Source organism: Callospermophilus lateralis, chromosome 19 (assembly GCF_048772815.1).
Source record: "Callospermophilus lateralis isolate mCalLat2 chromosome 19, mCalLat2.hap1, whole genome shotgun sequence".
In the NCBI taxonomy this organism is placed as follows: domain Eukaryota; kingdom Metazoa; phylum Chordata; class Mammalia; order Rodentia; family Sciuridae; genus Callospermophilus; species Callospermophilus lateralis.
In genome coordinates this window covers 8,584,108-8,607,658 of record NC_135323.1, presented here as the reverse complement: position 1 = coordinate 8,607,658, position 23,551 = coordinate 8,584,108, and the positions used below count along the sequence as shown (strand labels likewise).

General features: G+C 55.8%; 1 protein-coding gene across 1 annotated transcript; it reads left to right on the top strand.

Moving 5' to 3' along the window:
* Positions 1–330: 330 nt before the first annotated feature.
* Positions 331–22,881, top strand: Capn15 (calpain 15). The gene is made up of 13 exons (XM_076840944.2): positions 331–1,279; positions 10,105–10,393; positions 16,481–17,921; positions 18,358–18,566; positions 18,670–18,853; positions 18,964–19,187; positions 19,667–19,792; positions 19,886–20,042; positions 20,441–20,598; positions 20,681–20,910; positions 21,006–21,172; positions 21,244–21,422; positions 21,488–22,881. Exons 2-13 carry the CDS (start codon positions 10,218–10,220, stop codon positions 21,663–21,665), a joined length of 3,429 nt encoding a protein of 1,142 aa, XP_076697059.2. The 5' UTR covers positions 331–1,279; positions 10,105–10,217; the 3' UTR covers positions 21,666–22,881.
* Positions 22,882–23,551: the final 670 nt, after the last annotated feature.

Genomic DNA, 23,551 nt, shown 5'->3' with positions numbered 1-23,551 from the left:
GAGCCCGGCCCGGCGCGCTCGTGGCGTCGCGTGCGCTTTGACGCACGTCGCCGTGGGCGCCACGCTCGGAGGCGGTGCAGGGCGGCTGGCGGGAGGGCTGGCGCTCCGCGGCTGAGGCGCGCGAGGCCGGCGGGGCGGCGCAGCCGGCGGCGACGGCGCGCGTGCCTCTCGGGGGAGCCGGGGGGCCCCGCGCCGCCCGGCCGCGGAGGAGGCGCCGCCGGCGCGCGGAGGTGAGTCCACGGGCGGCCGGTCGCGCGGGGCCTGGCGGCGCGGGTCACTCGTGGGGCCCGCGCTGGCGGCCTCGGCGCCGGCCCGTCCTTGAGTGCCCTCTTCTCCCGGCCAGGCACGAGGACGCCGCGCGGGGTCCCGGCCATTGGCACTCTGGGGCGGCCGCTGGAGCGCCCGCGGCCACCCGCGCCGCCGCCTCCCTGTTCCCCGCGGGACTTTGGCGATGGCGGGGCGTTTAGAGAGTCCCCGGCACCTGCTCTGGGCCTGACAGGGAGGCCCGGCGTGCGGCCGGGTGACCCTGACTGGACCGCAGGTAACAGGACCCGGAAGCAGCCGGGAGGCCAGGAACCCGAGACCAGGCCTGGGTGATCCCTGGTTGCCTGCGGGCCTGCACTCCTCCCGGGAGCTCCCCTCGGCCCTGGGCTGAAGGCTGCGGAAGTGAGTCACCGGTGTGGAGCGTGCCGACGGCCAGGGGTAATCCTGCCTGTCCAGCTTTAGTGACTTTCTAAATGCAAAGAGTGGCAAGAGCTTGGGTTTCCCTGGTCCGGCGCCGACAGGGGCAGCCAGGACTCCGTAGCTTAGCAAGAGAGGTGGGTCTTAAAGGAAGCCTGGTTCTGGCCCCTGACCCTACACCTGTGTGAAAGCTTCAGCCTTTCTACCGGGGAACCTGAGGTCCCTCTGCCGCTCCACAAAGGGAAGACAGGCTTTGCCTGGTATTGATGATAGTGGAAGCTCCTGCGTGTCAGACCCTGCCTACACCAACCTCCCCCTGGCTTCTTCCCAGGCAGTGGCGCAGCACTCTGGTAACTCCCATCTTAACAGGTGGGAAACAAGCTGAGGGATAGCACTTGCTGCCAGGAGAAGGGTGGAGAGAACTGGAGTTCCAGGTCTTTGACTCACAAAGGCTACTTTTCAACCTCCTTGTTTCAGGCCAGCCAGGGTTCTGCTGGCCTGAAAACCTCCAGAAACTACATGCAGTTCATGAGCTGGTTTGTGAAGAGCCTGAAGGAAGGTGTTCGTCCTCATGGCCATTCAGACAGAGCAGCCCCAGGTACAGCCCTTAAGCTCTCAGTGTGATGTCTCTGCTCACTGCACCAGGTAGGGACAGATACTGAGAAGGCAAATGATATTAAGTGGAAACAATTTGGGCTCTTTGAGAAACAAACCTACAGAAATGCAGGCATGCTGGTGACTTGCCACTTCACTCTCATTCTGACCTTGGGGGCCATCCTGAACTGTGAGGCACAGCTGTGGGATTGATCTGTCTCTTCATCACACATGCAGGCTCTGAACTCTGCCCTGGGTCCTTGGAAGGGGGCTCTCTGGTTCTTTTGCTGGTTTGCTGTAGCTCTGTAGGACCTTCTAGTACCCTTTCCACACCCACTAGAGCACTTGGTACCATGGGTGCATCCTGAGGTGCCATGTGGTGTTCTCTTTCCCCACCCTACTTCCTCACTCCCTCTCACCAAAAACCTAACTCATCTCTAACTTCTCAGCAAGGACACAGGCTCTACCACTGTGTCTTGATCTTCAGAGCTATTTAACCCATGCCCTGTCCTGCCAAGAGAGCCCAGAAGGTCTTTGTCAGGCTCCAGTGTTGTACTGGCTCTCTGTATAGGGTTCTGCTGGCAGCATTCCTGTTTCACACATCTCCCCTTCTGGGTGCAAACACTTAGAGGGTGGGTCCTATTTCTGTCTCAGTAGGCCCCATTCCCAGCTCTGTCCAGCCCTGCACTGAACAGGTGGCCAGTAAGCATCCTCAGTCAGCTGTTCACACAGCAGCTCTGGGTCAGTTGGGTTCTGAAGCCGAGGGTGGGGGTAGGGGTTGTTCCTGTAACGTTGTAGCCTCTTTGGAAATGGGGAAGGGGTGGCATCATATGACCACAGCTTGTTTCTGAGTCTAAGGAATCGACTTGCTGGCTTGTGACTCTTTCGTGTCACTGGAAGATGCCAGAGAAGGCTGTGGGTAGACTAGGCTGGGCTTGGAGACCTATTTAGTCACAGTATTGTCACTCCATGGGCCTCTCTGCATGGTGCCATCAGGACAGGGCCTGCTGCCAGGCCCATGTAGTACAGGGAATGGGAGCTATGGGAGGACAGAGAGGCACCCTAGCCTGGTGCAAAGACCAGAAGGGCCATATAGCCCTGGACAGTCCTGTCCCTTTGCATTCTGCTGCATGGTTGTCCAATGATGTGACTATCCCTCCTACAAGGCTCACCAGGCATTGAGGCAGGCTTGCTCAAGTCTGTGTGTTGTGAGACCATGTGGGACATGTGCCTTGGACTCTGCTCCCGTCCAGGCAAACAGACACACTGTCATGGTTTTACTGCCCCTACCTCCAATTCCATGGTGGTCAGACTGGAGGACATGCCTGGACAAGGCTTCAGGATATTAGGGGGAAAACAGGTTGATAACTGCTGTTTGAAAATGTCATCATAGCTACGCTCATTGTGGACAGGACTTGCAGCTTCTGGCTCCTCTGGGAAAGCAATGTGCTTCACTGCAGAGGGAACCTCTTCCACTTTCCTTGAAAAAGTTGCCCTTTGGAATTAATTACTCAGGCAGGTTGAATTTTTTGGACTTCTGCTCCTTGTCTAATCCTACCCCCATGCCCTTTTAATGGGAATGACAGCAAATTCTGGAGCTATTTGGAATCTCTGCCTTTCTGGAGAGGTGGTTATGGAGAAGCCAGAACTTACTAGGCAAGAAAGTGCCAAGAGATCTACTGTGGAACAGGATTCTGTATTCCCACAGTTCCCTGTCTGCTTTTCTTTGGGGCCATTGGAGGACTTGGGTGCCCCTGGAATTTCTGTTCTGCTACCAATGGGGTCAGTAGACCACCCAGACCAGGGTTTTCCTTCCACCATTGACAAGAAAGAAATATGAAAGTGCCGAAAAACAAGAGTGCAACCAGGTATGGTGGCACATGCATGTAATCCCAGCTGCTCCAGAGGCTGAGGCAGTTGAGACCAGCCTCAGCAACCTGAGAATCTGTCTCAAAAAGGGCTGGCTCACATGTTTTAAGTCCATTGTTCAGTCCCCAGCACCATATACACACAAACCAAGTGCTTGTCTTGTATATTTTTTCCTCTGTTAAAAATAGTATTCCACATTAAACAATATTGAACTTGTGAACTAAAATCCTAATTATGTGCTTGTTTCCCTGACAATACCGTTTTGAAGAGCATAATGTTTTTCACAATGCATAAATAAGGCGTCTCTTAAGACACAAAAAGACATGCAGTATCACCCCCTGTCCCTGCCTAGGATGCAGCAGTATGAGTATATAGATGACCCTCCAGATTCCTGTCCTGAGCTGCTCAGGAAACCCATCTCTTCTCATACTGAAGAAGGCCAACGTTCTCAGTCCAGCCCCCTGGGTCTCCTAGGCAAGTGGGGAGTCTCGTGGACCATGTGTCTCATGGACCATGCAGTGTTAAGTCCTGATTTTCTTCCTGAGCTAGTGGCTGAACTTTTAAGATTGGACGTACTTGGAGAAATCTGGAACTTAAAAGAGAGCTGCCCTGTAGCACATGGTGGGAAAGCTTCATCTTGGGAGGATGAGGGGACAGGGCATGCTTCTTCCCAAGTTTGTTGGCAGAAAGTAAGTGCTCCTACTTTTATTTCAGTAGGTGGAATTTTACTCTCAGAACCTCCGTGATTCATTCTCTGAGGTGGACAGCATCCTGCCTGCTCTAGTGAATGGTGGTATCCGCTGTCCCTTGTTCACATGACAGGGCAAGATCTGAGCCGGTGCAGGAGACTGCAGAGTGCCCAAGGAAGGATAGGATAGTGAGTGCCATGACAGTGGTCCCTCCATGGTGATCAGGTGTTGAGAAGAACAGAACTGGGATTGTTGTTGCCCAGAGCCCTGCTGCCACCTGTGCACCTTTTCCTGGCAGCCCAAGCTCCCTCCCCAACTGGTGCTGGTCTATGGTGCTGCTCTGCCCCTGAATTCTTGCCCAAGGTCTTTCCTTGTAGCAGTGCCAGGCCGAGGCAAGTCAAGACAGGATCTTGAACAGTCTCCTTTGCCCATTCTGGCTGGTCTAGAATTGACCACAGGCCTTTAGAACTAGACTAGACAGGTCAGGGTCCTCACACCAGGGTAATGAAAAGCCAGCTACACCATGCTGCCCCAGGTCCCTGGTCTACTTCAGTTGTGGGACAGGTGGAGTTCCTAACAGGAAAGGGCCCTCATCCATGTGTGCTGTGGTAGGACAGTGAAACCTCCAAGTGGTTCTGGGCCCTAATGGGGGGTAGGGCCTGGGCCACATGGGCAGTAAGGACCATTTCCAGGAGTCTGGCCTGTACAAATAAACTCAAAGACTGTATGGCACTCCCAGGCCAGAGTCCAGACACTTTTGGAGGAGTGTACTGACCTTAGGGCAGCAATGCAGCAGGAACTTGGTGTCTTTGGATTCAGCTCCCAAGTTCTGTGGTTTGTTTATGGGATTGTTTGGGCTATAAAACTGGAATAGCGGGGTTGGGGTGCTGTGAGGACCCCTCTCTATGACTGATACCTTGGACCCTTCATTGGTTCCCTGGCTCCAAAATCCCTCCAGACCTACTGCTATGCCCTGACAGATTCTGGTTCTCTCCACCTTTTGGGAACCCCCCCTTAGGAAAACCATGCTTCCAAGACTGGGGCCATGGTCTTGTCATTCCAAGACACCACCTTGCTCTCCTGGATGTCCTCCTGTTATCTGGGGGTGTCCCTCTGTGTACCCAGTAGAGATGCCGGAGCAGAACTGGTGTGGAGCATGTGCATGCCCCAAACCCTGACACAGCTTCCCCTTGTCCTCCAGCCCTGAGGGGCCTGGCCAGGGAGCTGACATCCCTGGGGAGTAACCTCTCCACTTGTCCCCAGGGAATACCAACCTGCCAGTTCTGGGGGGGCAGAGGTCACAGTTGAGTCCTCCCCTGGGGTGGGTCCTGGCCTGGTTTCTTATAGGGATGAGAGGGAAGGTTCACTCCCTGTACTTGGTCCTTCCGCCTTACAAGGCAAAGGCTTTGTTTCCTCTCACAGTTTCTGTAGTTGGCATTGGTTCCAGTTGTCCCTAAGCTGTGGGAAACAGCTCAGAACATCATCCCAGGCAGCAGCTCACTTTTGGTGTCACATCTGACCTGGGGTCCTCCTGGTCAGGTGAGTGCAATTCTGGGGTATAGTGCATGGTAATAGGTGTCAGGCTGGGCTGGGACTGCCACTCTTCCTGCTGTCCCCCACATCCTGTTCCAGGTAGGGGTGTTACTGGAGCTGCTGCAGTTAAAACAGTGGCGAGATGGCCTTTTGTAAGATTTAGGAAACAGGGTCCTGTCCTGCTCAACTTGTGCTTCTCTCTGCTCTCCCCTGGCAGCGTGTATCACAGATTAGCAGGACAGGACAGGCACTGGGGACCCTTTGCCTGCACACACATCAGGAGCACAGGATAGGGTGGGCACCTTCCTGGCCTTTGCTAGGTACCATCCCTAGGTTGTTCTGGGAGTGAGGTATTCCAGCTTTGGGGAGCAGTTCCAGGCAGAAGGTGATGTCACCCTACTCTGGCTACTGCAGTGTGGGCCCTGGGCCTGGGGCAAAGGGCAGGTAGCACCAGGGTAATTAGTACCTTGTCCTTTCAGGGCACTGGTGGCCTCGCTTCCATGCTTCCCTGAGACCAGATATAGGCTGCTGACCCATTTAAAACTAGGGCAGTGGTTTCCAAAAGAAAGCCCTGAAGGAACTGGCTGGGGCTGTCCCAGGATTAGGCTGGTGCAGAACCCAGGCTGTGCTGATGCAGGGAGTCTACCAGGCCTTGAGACCGAACATCTCTTCCTCACCACACCTTTCCTTTCCCACTGAGGCCCAGAGGCTTGCATATCATTATACTCTGACTTTTGAAAAGTGTTTAAGTCTCACAGCAATGAGAAAGTGAGCCACCCTCAGGGGCCTCTGAGCATCACTGGTTGCCATGACCAAGTACCTAAAAGTCTGGCACACAGCAAAGGCCACTGGTGTCTGCTGAACACATGATGGGCCAAGCACAGAGGGCACTTGCCAGAGCATCGACCTTTGCCCAGTGGATGGCCCTGAGAAAGGCAACTCAGGCCTGTCATATGGGGAGGGACTGTGTTCTGCTCTGTGTGAGGCCCTCACCCTCCTGTTACATCTAGATAGAGTGGGCAGCACTACTTTGTAAAATATCCCACTCTATCCCTAGATTATTTAGTCGTGGAGCTGTGATGGGAATCTGGGCACTCCTTGAGGGCTGCCTCATAAATGATGCATATCTGCTGGTGTGTCCCAGTCCCTTTGCCTGAAAAGTGTCATCCACAGTGTCCTTGGGCAAGTGGGATGGGACTACCGGGGTGACCACCACCTCTTTAGAAGGCTGGCCAGAGCCAGAGGAACGTCAGCTCAGGCAGGGCTCCTTGAGCTCCCTATGCCTATGGAGGCCCTGAGTACAGTTCTTAACCTCCCTAAAGGAGGACTTTTGGAGCATTTGCACAGCTGTCCACACATGGGGTTACCCACCAAAGGTGGCATGAACAGGATTGGGACTAAAAGCTGTGTCCCAGGAAGCAAACAGAGGGTGGGGTTGGGTTTTGTTTTGTTCTGTGATACTGGGAATTGAACCCAGGAATCTCACCCAAGCTAGGCAAGCTCTCTACCACTGAGCTACAGCTACAGCTACAGCCTTTTTTATTTTATCTAGGATACAGACTTTAGCCAAGTTGGCCAAGCTGGCCTTGAACTTGCAGTCCTCCTGCCTCAGTCCCCTGAATGACTGAGGTCAGCCAGGACAGAGTCTTCATCACTTTTCCCTGCCATTCCTCTGTTCCTTTGGGTTTTTTGGTACTGGGGATCAAGCCCAGGAGCACTCTATCTCTTTTTTTTTTTTTTTAAGTTGGGGATTAAACCCAGGAGCACTTAACTACTGACCCACATCACCAGCCCTTTTTATTTTTTATTTTGAGACACTATTGCTACGTTGCTGAGGCTGGCTTTGAACTTGTGATCCTCTTGCCTCAGCCTTCTGAGCTTCTGGGATTACAGGTGTGGGGCACTCTACCTCTGAGCTATATCCCTTGGTCCTTTTTATTTTGAGACAGGGTCTTGATAAGTTGCTGAGGCTGGCCTTGAATTTTTGGTCCTCTTACTTCAACCTCCCAAATTGCTGGGATTACAGACATGTGCCTTTTTGTTCCTTTTCTTCTGAGCACTCAGCAAGAAGGGACTATGTTGTCCCTGTCCTCCAAGAAAGATCCCCACATGCCCCTGCCAACAGGCCTCCTTGCCTTACCACTGGGAAATTTCCCCAGACTGGATCCTGTTCTGGGAGGGTGTCCTCTGAGCTCAGGGGAGAGATATGTTCAGGCCAGAGTGCTCCCCTGTACTGGTGGACACCATCTTTGCCCCAGGCCTGCTAAGAGACCAGTAGGGAACAGGTGGGGCCTTGCGGGAGTTTGTGCTTCTAGTAGCACACATAGCATCCTCAAGGGCAGGGTTTATGGTGCCCCTCAAGGCAGGCAGGTGGCCTCTGAGGTGCACAATTCCTATATTCAAAAGTGAGTATGGGCAACTCCCGCTGTTGGAACACACCAGTTCAGGACCTGGCTGTGAGTAGTTTCTTCCACTGGATGTGGCTTCCACTCACCATCAACTCAGGGCTTGACTGCAAGAGGGAAGCACCAGAAATGCCAGAGCCATTCCCCATGGAGGCTCCTGTAAGGAGGAGCTCTTTGTTCCTTTTCTGTTCCATGCTGCTCTGCCACTGATGTATAACCTCAGGAGAGGCAGGAGTGCTTGCTAATGTGGTACTGACACTGGGTTACTGGCTGGACTTCCCCTGGCAGTGGCGGCCCCGGGAACTGGCAGGCTGAATTTGATCCTCAAAATTGACCCACAGGCTCACTGCTATGCTTGCTTGCTAGCTACCCCTTCAGAAGCCACCAGCACACATGGGCCTTGAGTCCCATGAGGTGGCATGTCCACATTAAGAAAAGCTTAACGATAACAGTCCAGAGAGCTTGAGAAAGGGAACTCAGGATCTCAGTGATGCCCTGTAAGATGATTTTATGCTGTCAAGACAGCATCCTAGGGCTGGGGTTGTGGCTCAGTGGTAGAGCACTTGCTTAGCATGTGTGAGACACTGGGTTCGATCCTCAGCACCACATTAAAAATAAAGGCATTGTGTCCATCTATAACTACTAAAAATATTTAACAAAAAAGCATCCTAGATATGTGGAGCTGGAGTTCTTGCTACCCAAGGGTGGCTTGTAGGGCATCGGAACCTGTGCAGCTTTGCTCTGGCCTGGGCTGCCCAGGCCTTCCTTAGGGAATAGACAGGAAACATTGGATTTGGGGGCCACATGATCTCTGAAAGCACAGGTGACGCCTAAATAAATGAGCTGGCCTCTACCAGTATGAGTATTTGGGGACATTGAAGTTTGAATTTCACATAATTTTCACCTCCCATAAAGTGTTGTTTTCTTTTTGATTTTTCCAGTCAGATAAAAATGTCATCATTGTTCTGCTGGCAGGCTGGATTTGACCCTCAAGCCATGGTCTGCAGCCCTGTTCTGCACCAGTGTGCTCAGTGCCTGGTTTGCCATGGGCAGAGGCCTGAGCAGCCACAGGACTTGCTAGCGCCCACCCCATCCACCTCCCCAGCCCCTTAGGAAAAACAACCCCTCACGCTCTGAGGGAGATGGCGGTCAGGCGGACATTATTGCTGCACAGGGAACTCGACTGGCTCTGATTGAAGCCCTGTGGCTTGGGGGTGTCTGGGAGGGGCTAGGCCCAGTGCTGGGAGTCCTCCCTGCCATCATTCTGACTCAAAGGCACCATGCAGCCCATCTGCCTACCACACAGGAGCAGCTACTAGGGCCACCCCAGGCTACCTGTGCACCAAGGATACTTAATGTAGCACCTTGTTTTGGTAAACCATCTTCCCCCAATTGCACCCTGACCAGATTTAGTGTCCCTTGGACTTATGCAGAAGCCAGGGAAAGGACTGTTGTCATATAACATCAGGTATAGGGGTAGGGACCACTGTGGCCACACAAGGCTGTTATTGATCAACCCAATCAGAAAGGCAGCCCAGATGCCCAGCTTGGACCAGGTATTCAATGTAGGTCAGCCTCAGAAGGTCCTCCTAGGGTTATTTTCAACCTCCCTTACCCAGTGGGCATAATAAGATGGTCTCTCCCACAGTGCAGACAATCCATCTGCAGAGGTCCCAGTGAGGCTTGCTTCTGGTCACCCCTGGGGTAAATCTCTTCTGGAGGAGAGACAGAGGGCTAGCCCTGTCCTCAGCCTTGGTCAACCTTGGGTTTTTGTCTTTCTCCAGGTCTGGGGCCATGTGGGTTTGTGTGGCCAGCTGCTGCCCTTCCTCTAACTCTTGGGGCCTCCAAGTGCCCTTCTCTGAGGCCTGGATCAACCCTGCCAGCTCCCTCCTTTTCTTTTGGTTAGCCATCCTTGTGGTCTCTGCCCCATCACAAGACAAAGCCAGCCATGTGACCCCTTTTCTAAGGAATAGAACACTTTTGAAAACCAGAGACAAGTGATTAGGGGATTGTTGGATTTCAGGGGCAGGGCAAGGTGACATCCTAGGACTCTAGTATGCCCTGAGCCGAGGGATGGAGGGGTACTTCAGCTCTGTCGGGTGCTAGCCTTTCGAACCTGACCTCCACCCCTTGTGGGGCCTGGCTCTGGGAGGAGCCTGTGGTATTGAATATTCAGGGTGAGGCCCAGGTCTCTGTGCCTGCCTGTCCCCACACTCAGAGCTACTTGGCATGCTGGGAAACCCTTCTAGGATCTAGGGCTTCATCTGTAAATCACACTGTTTCTTTTCTCTTTATTCTCTCTCTGTGTTTATTTTTGTTGTGTCACTGACCAGCCGGCTACCCTGTCTCCGGCGTGGGCATTCTCCTCTCTCCATGCTCCTGTTCGTGTGCCACCGGCCAAAGGTGACCAGGCCTGGCTTTCAGCGTGGCCGCTATCAGAGGGGCCATGGGGAGCTCCGCCTCCTCCCTGGCCACTGAGACTGAGTCAGACCACGGCTTCCCCCGGGGGCCACCATACCCAGGGCCCCCGGCAGCGGCTGATTGGTGTAGGAATGGCCCTGGGGGGCCCATCTGGGGGAGTGCCCTGGTTGCCAGGCAGCACCCACGCCCCCGGGCCCGAAGGTAAGAGGGTGGGAAAGGGCTGCCCCATAAGGGTCTCAGGAAGGAGGCCTCTTTTTTTCAGGGCGTCCCTCCTTGGCAGAGGCACATGCTCAGAGATGGGGCCTCTGTTTCTCAGGTCTTGGGCACCTTGCTTCTGAAGGCCAAGGGCATCCAGGCTCTGAGTTATCTCCACTTTGGACCCAGAAGGTCTGGGACCCTCCTGGGCCAGGATGTGCTGCTGATCCCACTGTTGGGCACTTCTTTCCTGTGGCCTGCTCTTGTGAACGCTATCTGGAAGCCAGGTGCAGTGGTGCACACCTCTAAACCCAGCAACTTGGGAGGCTGAGGCAGGAAGATCACAAGTTCAAGTCTGTCCTCAGCAGTTTAGCAAGATCCTGACTCAAAATTGAAAAATAATGGCTGGGGAAGTGGCTCAGTGGTAGAATAATCTGGATTCAATCCCCAGTTACCCCCCCAAAAATGTCTCTAGACTAGCTTGGGAGGTAGAGGCTGTCAACCTGGAGGCTGGCCCACACACGAGTTCTGGCTTGCATCCCATGGACTCAGGGCTGAATCCTGCCTGTGGTGCTGCTGCTCTAGCATGGGGACACAGTGACAGGCCTACATCTGCTGCCTCCACACAGCATGTCATTGCTGCTGGTGTGGAGATGGCCTGATGCTCACCAAACTCGAGGTTTGGGGCCTTGGGGTAGATATGGTAGCAGTAGCTTCGTTCTCTTGGGAGCCCAGGCCTTTGATCTGAGATTACACATCCCTGTCCCTCAATCTGAGGCAACTGCAATGCAGTACTTGACCATGGTTCCACAGACAGCTCATTTACCTGCCTGCCATCTTGTAGACACAGGAAGGGGTGGGCCACATGGAGCTGTGGGCCGCATATGGAAAACTGTCCTCCAGGGTTAGCTTTGGTACAGAAGTCTGAGCTCCTGGCAGACCAGGAATCAGGGGGTGCTAGAGGGGATCAGTGAGGCTTCAGGAAAGTGTCTTGTCTAAGACTTACCCTAATGGATGAGAGCCACTAGGGAACTTGAGGTGCAGAGAGAGGACAGTGGCCACTGGTGGAAATAGCACTGCTTCTCTTGCACAAGAAGGCATTGGAGCATGTTACAGTTCCCCTTATCTGCACCACAGGTGCTGGGGAGCAGTGAGGGGATCAAACCCAGGGTATTACTGAGCTACATTCCCAGCCCCCTATACATATTTTATTTAACATCTGTTAATAGTGTGGTTCATTTTCAGTTTGTAGCTTTGTACAAACATCCTCACAAACCCATTTGCAGCATCTCTGCCCCTGAAAGAGGTCCCCTTTGCAGACACCCTCATCCCTACCCCCAACACTGGCCTCAGATAGCTACTGACATGCTTCCTGACAATAGGTCTGCCTTTTCCAAAAATGCAGCATGTGGCCTTGTGTCTGGCTGCTTCCCTCAGCATGAAATCCTCAGGCAACACCTGGCACCAACAGTAGATTCCATTCCTTTCTTTGCTGAGCAGTAGTCTGTCATTAGTATAGCCCACCTCTTGTTTCTGCTCATGGACACTTGGGTTGTTTCCTCTTGGCTTTTATGCACAATTCTGCTGTGGACATTCATGTTGAAGTTTGTGTGTTGACAAGTGTTTTCCTTTTTCTTGGGTAGATTATCCTAGAGTGGAATTACTGGGGCTTACAGTGAGTTTATGGAACTTTCTGAGAACCTGCTACACTACTTGCACTTCCCCATGTTAGACAGTGTTCATTGGGTCAGTCTCTTTTACTCTAACTACCTATTATGTTGTGCAGTGTTATTTCCCTGGTGGCTAATGATGTTGAGCATCTTCTTGTGTTTTCATCTGTCCACATACATCTTTGTATTCCGTGCATGTATATTCTAAAAGACATCATTAAGAGCAGAACCCCTGAGCCTGGGTGGAGGCTGGCTGCCACTACAGCTGACCTGCATTATCTGTTACATCAGCAGGCAGCATTCTAGCAATGAGCATTGACATGCTTGCTGCATGGGTGGGATTAAGTTCATGTGTGCTGATAAAAATTCAAATTTTTATTTTTTGAAGTTCAAGGTTTTAAAATCTGTTTTTAACGTCATACTTACAAATTTTACTTTAGCATAGTTCTTTTCATCATAGAAATTTCACACATTCAACCAGATTGTGGTGGTACAGTCCTGTAATCTCAGTGACTCAGGAGTCTGAAGCAAAAGGATCCCAAGTTCAAAGCCAGATTCAGCAATTTAGCAAAACCCTGACTCAAAATAAAAAGGGCTGGGATATGCACCTAGGTTCAACCCCAGTACCAAAAAGAGAAATTCTACATATTCAGTAAATATCTAAGCATCACAAAGAAATATAGAGAAAAGCATTTTCTCCCCTGCCCATTTTCCAGAGGGAGAGGCCCTCTCAGCTCTTTCATGCACCCCAGGGCCAGAGTTGGAGACCTCAGGAAGGCTATCCAGGTATGGACTCCAGGCAGCCTCAGCCATCATGCTCCCTGGGCATTGACACTGGTTGTCCCAGGCCCGTCTTCCCTGGAACTGTCAGGAGAATGGCGGTAGCCATTCAGGAAAAGCTGAAACCCCAGACTAGCACCACAGGTGTTGGCTCTGGAGTGTGCCCTTTGTACTGCCAAGGCTGTGCCCAGAGCATAGATGTGTTGCTGTGAGACTTTAGGTCTTGGCCTGAAGGATCACTCACAGTGCACGTAGATACACCCCTACCCCCTCACTCACCCTGACCACCAGACACCTCCCTTGGGGCCATTGCTCTCAGATAGCCTGTTCCCATGCACACTGCAAGGAGGCCTGGTCTTAGGCCTACTATCTGCAGCAGCGAGTAGCAGCCTCCAAGGCATATCAGGAGGAAGTGCTGTTAAAGACCTGAGGAATCTATAGACCTGCTGGCTGGAGAGGGCAGTGTGGGGAAGCTGGATACAGCCGATGGTGGGAAAATAGGAGTTGAGACTACACTGTGACTGCCCTACAGGACTCATTCCAGCACACATGTGCAGGCAGCAAAGCACAGGCATGGGAGTCTGGCAGACCCTTTCCCAGCTCTGACAGGACACCAGTGGGCCAGGAAGGGCTGTGGCAGCAGTGACAACTCCTGACACCTCTGAGGAGGTACACCTGGGCACATTGCCTTCTTGAGTAAATTCTCACAATGCCCAGAAAGGCAGGCACTGCCCCCTCAGGTAGTCCTTTGTAAGGATAAGGAAGTCACGGACTACCTCAGCCTGGGAGAGCCTAGTGTGCAGATCTCTGTCTCTGCTAACTCCATATCTGTGTCCAGTGTCTTGCCCAAGTGCTTAATTAGTGAGCAACTGGTTCAGACATTGGCCACCTAGAGAAAAAGATAAGGAGGATGCATCCCACCCAGAAAGGCCAACCAGGCTGTGGACTGTGGCCAGCCCAAGGAAGAGTGACATGCCCTTGTCCCCCTGAGAGTGTCTGGTGGAAGCCCCCAGGGCAGAATCTACCATGAATACAGATGGAGAGCCACCAAACCAAGCCTGGTGCCTTTGGGGAATTGGCAGGGTCACTCATTGGGCTGCACAGGTAGTCAGGGGCATTTGTCTCAGTGTGGCCTGCTGGGCCAGCTGCCCCAGAAGCCCAATACCAGAAGTCAGGTGGCTTTGACTAAGGCCCTGTGAATGGGACACCTGTCTCATTTATCTCTTCCTGAGGAAAGCCCAGGACGTGCAGTCTCTATGTGCTCCAAGCACTCATTTCCTGGTTATGTCGGGTGGACTTTGTACCCCTCCCTTCTCAGCTAGAACTGAGTGTTGGCAAGGCCCAGGGAACTGAGGGCACAACAGGTGTTCTGTGTTGATTTTCTGGCAGTTGACTCAGTTTCCTTTTCTTGTTAGCCAGTTTCCTATGAAGGTAGATTTGCTTCTGTGTCCTCCAGGACAAGTGCCTCAGGTCTGAACTTGTGTGCTGTGTAATCTGGGAGCATTTTATTTTGAGAATTTTGAAGTACCTTCTTTTTTGTGTGTGGTACTGGGGACTGAACCCAGTGGTGCTTTATCACTGAGCTACATTCCCAGCCCTTTTAATTTTTTAAATTTTGAAACAGGGTCTCACTAAGTTGCCAGTGCTGGCCTGAAACTTGCAGTCCTCCTGCCGCAGCCACTCAAGTGGCTAATTGATGCAGGCTTTTACTTATACACTTTGGTAGTATTCTGGCCTTGTCTACTGATGTTTTGTGGATTTCAGGCTTTGAGTCCTTTGTCTCTTCCCAGATCCTTCAAAATGGAGAGTAGCCTTGAGTGATGGGCAGTAGAACAAGTGAGCCAAGGAGGCTGAAGGATAGGCCCATCATTTCTCCTGGCTGTTGTGCTGGCCCTGCATCCTTTCATGTCATGTCATGACCCATGTCATGCAGAAGTGGTCAGCCCTCAAAATCCCTGGTCCTTTAGGCCTCTCCCAGCCACAAATAAGCCACTGCTTTCTGTTCCTCCCACCTTACCCCTGTTTTCATTTAAACCTTTCCAAACTGTGGACAGGGCCTTCCTGACTCAGTTCATCTTCCAGGACAGCTCTGTCATGTCCTCTCAGATGCTGGTCAGACTAGCAGACACCATACCTGGATATAAGCTGGGCACTGGCTATGCTAGCCAGCTCCCAGGGGTACAGAGACTTGACCCCCACACTATTGTTTTTGAGGTTTTTCCTGCTCAAATCTATGCTGACCAGGGACCTAGGGCCAAGACACCCTGCCCTGAGAGTTGTGTGATGTCAAATGCTGCATCAGTCTGTTTTCTCTCTGGAAAATCCTCCTGAGGAGTGGGTTGTGAAGGGTCAGCCCCACACAGGTCCCCACTGCCCAGCTTGACTATGCTCCAAGTGGGTGTGCAGGTGGAGCCAGTTGTCCATTGGTATGTGTTCTTGCATGTGTGTGCATGTTTCTGTGTCTGCCTATGCTGCACTCTTTGCCTCGACCATGAGCCTTTCTCTGAAGAGGGAAAGGGACAGGTTTCTTCTCTCCAGGAAGTCTTTCTGGTGTTTATGAGCATAGAATCCCAGGTCAAAATGGACTGCCTGGCCTGGGCTCTGAATCCAGCCAAGTGCATCCTCTCTACCCCAGGGTTCTATGGAGCCCCTTCTGTTCACTTGGGCCCTGCACTGTACACTGTGGACAGTGTGCAAGGGCAACCAAGTGCCTCTGCCATGTGAATCCAGTCACACTTCCACCTACCTTTCTTGCAGGGTCTCTGCCTGCACAGAGAATCTGCTTTGGAGTCCTCTGGGTTCTGGGAAACAATTGTGTTGCTAGGGGAGAATTCCCACCCCCCCAAAAGAGGCGAGTTTTTATTCTTCCTAAACCAAAAGGGTTAGAAGCCCAAGCTTCGTGCCTCATGCCTGTGCCTCACTATAAAGAATAATTGATTTTCCTGCAGGCAGAGCAGCTACAGTCAGTTTAAGAGATATTGTGTAGTATTGAGACCCCCTCACCCTGGCATAGCCCCACAGGCCCCACCCTACCCCCAATCCTGGACCTGGTGAGGCCCTGGAGGAGTCATAGTACATCCCTCCTACCTTGCCTTGGGCCCCAATGCCTCCCCTTCCATCCAGGAGTAGCAGGGACTTGACCTGGGGAGCAAACAGGCCAGGGGCCCAGGAACCCTCCTAACACAGGGAGCTGCATTCAGGGCTGTAGGCAGCCTCCCTCTGCGTGCTAAGCTCAGCCTCTGGTTCTAGCACCTAGCAGGAGGGAGTGCCCTGTCCTCAGAACAGTGCTACCTCTGGGCAGGCCCACATAGCATCTGTCCTGCAGCCTCAGCTGTGCTTGAGCAGCCCTCTCGGGCAGACTTCATGCAATACCCCCATAACTATCACTGCCTAGCTAACAGAAGGGAGGGCCAGAGGTTGTAGACCCTCTGTCTCTGTCCATAGCTCCCCTGCACCCCTGAGCTCTGGGCACTGCACAGCCTAACCCCACATTGACCACACCAGGTTACCAGTTCTGCGGTCACAGGCAGGTGCCTCCCCCAGGACCATTAGCCCTCCCTGGGAGGGTGGTGTCCTTCCATCTATAGAACATCATGATCACGGACCCCACAGGAGCTTCCCTGACCAGGGCCTTTCCTTGCAGCCATACACACTCGCCTGGGTCTATGGCCGCGGTTGGGGAGTGGTCCTGTGCGCGTTGCACCTTCCTGAACCCGGCTGGCCAGCGCCAGTGCTCCATCTGTGAGGCCCCTCGGCACAAGCCTGACCTGGACCAGATCCTGCGGCTCAGCGTAGAGGAACAGAAGTGGCCCTGTGCCCGCTGCACATTCCGGAACTTCCTGGGCAAGGAGGCCTGCGAGGTGTGTGGCTTCACCCCAGAGCCTGTGCCTGGAGCATCCTTGCTGCCCATCATCAATGGGGTCCTGCCCAAACCACCCACCATCCTGGTGGAGCCAAAAGGCAGCTGCAAGGAGGAGACAGGCTCTGTGCGGACAGCAGGGATAGTGGCCCTAGAGCCAGCTGGAAGATGCACTGAGGAGAAGGAGCAAGAAGATGAGGAGGAGGGGGTAGAGCCTGGAAGTGGATGGGCCTGCCAACGCTGCACATTGCACAATACACCCGTGGCCAGCTCCTGCTCTGCCTGTGGGGGCCCCCGGAAACTGTCACTGCCCAGGATCCCCCCAGAAGCCCTGGTGGTACCCGAGGTTGTGGCCCCCGCAGGCTTCCATGTAGTACCTGCCCCACCCCAGCCAGTGCTCCCTGGGGAAGGTGCTGAGGCTGACACTCCCTCCACCAGCCAAGGCCCAGCCTCTGCTGACCAGGAGGCTCCCAGGGTACCTCCTTTCAGCCCCTTCTCACCCACTCTGCAGAACAATCCTGTGCCCCGAAGCCGCCGAGAAGTACCCCCCCAGCTTCAGCCACCTGTGCCTGAGGCTGCTCAGCCCTCTTCCTCCACTGGCTCCAAAGGGCCCCCCCAGGGCCCAGGCCGGGCCACGGCTGCTGGGGCCTCACGCCTGGCAGAATTGCTTTCAGGCCAGCGGCTAAGTGTGCTGGAGGAGGAGGTGGCCCCAGGGACCATCCTTGCCCGCTGTGAGGCCTGCAGCCCCTCCCCAGGCAGTGATGTCATTGATCTAGCTGGGGACACTGTGCGCTACACACCCGCCAGTCCCTCCAGCCCCGACTTCACCACCTGGTCGTGTGCCAAATGCACACTCAGGAACCCCACAGCTGCCCCCAGGTGCACAGTATGTGGCTGCTCTAAGCTTCATGGCTTCCAGGAGCACAGTGAACCCCCCACCCACTGTCCAGACTGTGGGACTGACAGACCTGGCCCCTCTGCCCACAAGGCCACCAGTCTTCTCTCTGAGCGTCCAGGCCAATGGGCCTGCCCTGCCTGTACCTTGCTCAACGCACCCCGGGCCAAGCACTGTGCAGCCTGCCACACACCCCAGCTCCTGGTGACCCGGCGCAGGGCTGTGGCGCCCTTAAAGCGTAGAGAGAGTATGCATGTGGAGAAGCGGCGGCAGACAGATGAGGGCGAGGCCAAGGCTCTCTGGGAGGACATCGTGGCCTTCTGCCGGGAGGTGAGAGGCCTCTTCCCCACCTGCTGACTGCTGCTCCAAGCCCCTTCATGCATGTAAGCCCACAGAAAGGTAGGGTGCAGGCAGGGCTTCTCCAGGCAACATGGAGACCCCACTGAAACTGGAGGTCAGGACACCCTTGTGCTCTCAGAGGCTGAGCCCGAGGTGGCATCCTCTTGCCTCTAAAGGTAGCTGGAAGAACAGCTGCCCTCCCTTTGCTCACAAGTGTTGTGACCTGCCTGTCACCATCCTGTGGTATCTAACTCATTTGCCACATTTCCCAATGCCCACTCAGATCAGGGTTCTGAGCACTGAAGTCTGGGCTGCACATAGACCCCATGCCATTGCTCTGGGGCTCTGCTGGGAGGGCAGGTTTTGCCTCTGACAGGTAAAGTGAGGCCACCCTTCCTGGCCTGATGTCCAGCCATGGTCCCTACAGAACAAGGTGAACTTTGTGGATGATAGCTTCCCCCCAGGGCCCGCATCTGTGGGCTTCCCTGTGGGCGACAGCGTCCAGCAGCGTGTGAAGCAGTGGCTACGGCCCCATGAGATCAACTGCTCCGTCTTCAGGGACCACAGCACTGCATGGTCTGTCTTCCACACCCTCCGGCCCTCAGACATCCTGCAGGGGCTGCTTGGGAACTGCTGGTGAGGCTCTGGGCTCCTGGCAAGGGCCCACAGGCCCAAGGGAGGATGGTGAGGCTGTTGGTCCAGCTATGGTCACTTAGTGAAGCTGCCTAACTCCACACAGGTTTCTGAGTGCCCTGGCAGTGCTGGCTGAACGGCCTGACCTGGTCGAACGGGTGATGGTCACCCGCAGCCTGTGCGCAGAGGGCGCTTACCAGGTGCGGCTGTGCAAGGATGGCACATGGACCACAGTGCTGGTGGATGACATGCTGCCCTGTGACGAGGCCGGCTTCCTTCTCTTCTCGCAGGTGGGCAATAGGCAGGGGTGTGAGGCTGGCTTCCTCCTCTCCTTGCAAGTGGGCAATGGGCCTGTGGGGGATGGGCTGAGGCGGGATTTGTGACTCCAGCCCCTCCCCAGGCGCAGCGGAAGCAGCTGTGGGTGGCCCTCATCGAGAAGGCGCTGGCCAAGCTGCATGGCTCCTACTTTGCCCTCCAGGCAGGGCGCGCCATCGAAGGCCTGGCCACACTCACCGGCGCCCCCTGCGAGAGCCTGGCGCTGCAGGTCAGCTCCACTAACCCCCGCGAGGAACCCGTTGACACTGACCTCATCTGGGCCAAAATGCTGAGTTCTAAGGAGGCTGGGTAAGAGGGGCGGGTGCTGCCATGGCCTGCGGCGTTGGGCGGAGAGGCGAGGCGAGCGGTGGGAGAAGCGGGGGGCAGCACCCTCTGAGCTGCACCTGCGACTCACACGGTGCTCCAACGCAGGCTGGCCATGGTCTGGAGGCCTGACCAGGATCTGCCCCAGGTGGGGCTGGGGCTGTGGGAAGAGCCCAGTGGCCATCGCCTCCTGCATGGAGCCAGGGGTGGGGTGCTAGCCCACAGGGTGCCCGTGGGAGGTATTCAAGACCTGCCCTGCCCTGGTCAATGTGTGATCCCTGAGCCAGCCCCATGTTTCCTCATGGTCCCCACCTGCCCCAGCTCAGGCAAGGTGGAGGGCTAAGTCAAAACTTCCTGGGCATGTCCTATGTGGTTCCTGGGGACCCATGTGCCCCAAAGGCAGGGAGGAGCCCCTTTTCACCACCCCTGCCCATCCCAGTCAACGAGCCATTCTGTCCACACAGGTTCCTCATGGGTGCCTCCTGTGGTGGGGGTAACATGAAGGTAGATGATGCTGCCTATGAGAGCCTGGGCCTGCGCCCCCGCCACGCCTACTCTATCCTGGATGTCCGTGATGTCCAGGGCTCAAGGTATGGCCTGGCTGGCTGTGGGCAGCCACATATGTGGACATGGATGGGAGCTTTAGAGGTGTAGGCATAGCCCCTCAGCCCTGTGTTCCTCAGGCTCCTACGACTGCGGAACCCCTGGGGCCGTTTCTCCTGGAATGGCAGCTGGTCAGACGAGTGGCCACACTGGCCTGGGCACCTGCGGGGCGAGCTTATGCCACGTGGCAGCAGTGAGGGTGTGTTCTGGATGGAGTACAGCGACTTCATCAGGTACCTGGGCTGCCTGCCTGTCCTTTGGCTACGAGCATAGCCAGCTCTCCTGCTATCTTGGGCAGGCAGCAGCTCATCTGTGTCCTGGCCTTTGTGGGGGCTCTGAGCCACACCTCTGGACAGACCTGGGATCCAGGTCAGTAGGGCTCATGTTCTGAGCCATCCTGTCCAAGCACAGCAGCCAGGACAAGCGCTTCCTTGCTGGAAGGACTTTTCTGATCAGTGGTACTGGATGCTGGTCTAAGAGATGCTAAGGGCTCAGGGATAGGGTGGGGGTGGTCATGCTGCTGGAAGGCAGTGAGCTGGGAGCCTGTGGGTAGTTGCTGGGAAGTGGATACCGCATCCTGGAGCTGGGCATGGGGCTGCACTCTGCTCAGAAGCCTGTTCTTGCCACCCAGGTACTTCGATTCTGTGGACATCTGCAAGGTGCACTCAGACTGGCAAGAGGCGCGGGTGCAGGGCTGCTTCCCCAGCTCAGCCAGCGGGCCAGTGGGCGTGACGGCACTCACGGTGCTAGAGCGAGCCTCGCTGGAGTTCGCCCTTTTCCAGGAGGGCAGCAGGTGGGCAGCAGGCAGGGGGCTCTGTCAGGATGGGTCCACGGCCGCACTGCACAAGGCCCCAGCTTGCCGTCTGCCACCATAGGCGTTCGGACGTGGGGGACAGCCACCTCCTGGATCTGTGCATCCTGGTGTTCCGGGCCACCTTCGGCAATGGTGGCCGCCTAAGCCTGGGCCGCCTCCTGGCCCACAGCAAGAGAGCAGTCAAGAAGTTTGTGAACTGTGACGTCATGCTGGAGCCCGGAGAGTACGCAGTGGTGTGCTGTGCCTTCAACCACTGGAGTCCCACTCCACCAGGGCCCCCCACCATGCAGGGTAATGGTTCCCCTAGACCCTAGGCCCCTCCCTCAGAGGCCAAAGGCCCACCCTGCAGGAAGGCTGCCAGCTCCCTCACACATGCTCCCCCACAGCCTCCAGTCCCTCTGCAGGGGTTCCGCGAGGTACCCCTGAGCCTCCTGGCCACGTGCTTGCGGTGTACAGCTCGAGGCTAGTCATGGTGGAGCCAGTAGAAGCGCAGCCCACCACGCTGGCGGACGCCATCATCCTGCTCACTGAGAGCCGGGGAGAGCGGCACGAGGTAGGTGAGGTCCCTGTGTGGTGGAGGGAGGCCTGTGGCAGGGGGCAGCTGCCCATGTTGGCTATGTGCAGGGCCGCGAGGGCATGACCTGCTACTACCTTACACATGGCTGGGCGGGGCTCATCGTGGTGGTGGAGAACCGGCACCCCAAGGCCTACCTGCACGTGCAGTGCGACTGCTCCGACAGCTTCAACGTGGTGTCCACGCGCGGCAGCCTACGCACCCAGGACAGCGTGCCGCCCCTACACAGGTGGGAACCCCCGGCCCCACCCCACCCCCAGGCCCCCACTGGTCCTCACTAGCCCTCTCCCCCAGGCAGGTCCTGGTGATCCTGTCCCAGCTGGAAGGCAATGCAGGCTTCTCCATTACTCACCGCCTGGCACACCGCAAGGCAGCCCAGGCCTTCCTCAGCGACTGGACAGCCTCCAGGGGCACCCACAGCCCCCCACTCACACCTGAAGTTGCTGGCCTACATGGGCCCCGGCCGCTGTGACTGCTGCGTCCTGGGGCAAGGGCTGTGTGTGGACTGCCCACTGCCTCTCACACGCACTTTATGAGGGAGACCCCAACGGAGGACGCTTGAACCAGAATCTCAGGACCCCACCTAGGGAGCCACCAGCCTCAGGGCGCAGCTTCCCTTGGGCCCCCCACCCCTGCCCTGTCCCTCCTCTCCCCTCCCAGCCCCTCAGTCCCCAGGCCAGGCCTCCCAGCTGCCAAGCAGAATACCTCGAACTGGACAGGCTGCTTACTGGCCACTCTGACCTGCCACCTGGGGACAATTTCAGGTGGCCAGGGCCAAAATGGGGGCTGCCCCTTCACAGTGAGTGTGGGGTCTCCTACCAGGGAGAGGCAACCAAGAGCTCTGTTCACAAAACCAAATCTGGGGTCAGGAGCCAAGACCCCATGGAGAGTCGGGACCACCCCCCTGTGGGGCTCAAGGTGTGCAGTTTCCCCTCAGTTTGCCCTAAGAGCCAGCCAGCCTCCTTGCCTCAAGAAGGCAAGCAGGGGTCCCTGGAGCCCTGGCATTTGAGTAGTGCACCTCAGGAGGCAGGTGCCTGGTGGCCACAGGCCAGGGCTCAGGGTCAGAGGGGTCCCTGTCTAGCTGCCCCTCCTGCGACACTATGCAATTCCTGGAGCATCTACCAGGATCGAAGCCATGACGGGCAGTGGGTTGGGGCGCTGGGCCAGCCCTGCTGTCTGGCGAGGTGTTCTGTCCTCAGCATCCTGACCATGGCCAGGTAGCCAGGGTCCAACACCCTGCACCAGTCCCATCCCATGGCCTCAGCCCAGCTCATCATGGGCATAACAGGGCATAGCTGTTAGAAGCCCGGGAGCTGAGCTGCCTACCTGTCTAGCATCCCCCCAGCTGTGTATTGAGGCCAGAGTTCTTGTCTGCTGCAGGGACACAAATCCAGCTCCCTGAGTCCCCTGCCCGGCCACCTCTGTCCTGCAGCTCCCGGGCAGCAGGCAGCCAGCCTGCCCACGGCTCTCGCATCCCATGGGGTCGTGGGTTTTTACACCTAGAGAAACATTCCCCCTTCCCCAGGCCTCCTTTCCTCTGAGCTGTGAATGTTTTTAACCCTGTAAATACGGTCAGCTCTTTGGACACGCAGGCTGTTGTACCAGCTGTCAGTCCCTCCCTGTCCAAGGCTCCACAGGCGGTTCCCACTCAGGCTCCAAGGACCAAATAAAATCATTTTGTTTTGTAAGGGAGCCTTCTGTCTGTCGCCACCCTCCTGGGGTCCAGGCCCTGCAGGAAGCACAGGCTGTTCCCAGCTGGCAGGTGGGGTCTCTGCTGGTGGAGCCCTGCTGAGGGGCACTGGGGCTTGTGCCATGAATGCTCATTGCTGCCTAAGGTCAGCCTCATGTGAGCCTCTGAGGGGTGGGGCAGCCAGGAAGATGCTCTGCAGGAAGGACCAGGTATCCAGGTAGACAGGAACTGCAGCCAGACCCTGCAACCTCAGCCAGACAGGAGGGTCCATGTGAGTGGGTTCCTGCTGTGTTCAGGGCCCTGTCTGAACCCATCAGTCACCAGGCAGGAGCAGATGGAGCAAGGGGGGCAGAGTGGGACAGAAGCTCCTGCCCTGCAGTTGCTTCCACGTCCCCTCCTGGCCTCCTGGTGTCACAGGTGACGCTGAGCCACTCAGCCTGTCTCTGGCCAGCAGCCCAGGCCCCTTTTGGGGCTGGAGGACACCCCCTGGGCAGAGCGGGGGCTGGGAGTGTGCTACCAGAGTGCTGTGTGTAAGAGGCCTGTCATAGGCCAGCCCATCGAATGTGAAAGCAATTAAAGCCACCAGCAGTGTTTGCTCCGGGCGGGCCTCAGGCGGCGGGGCAGCTGCCACAGCACATCTCACCTCGCGCCCACAGGCTGCCTGGCCC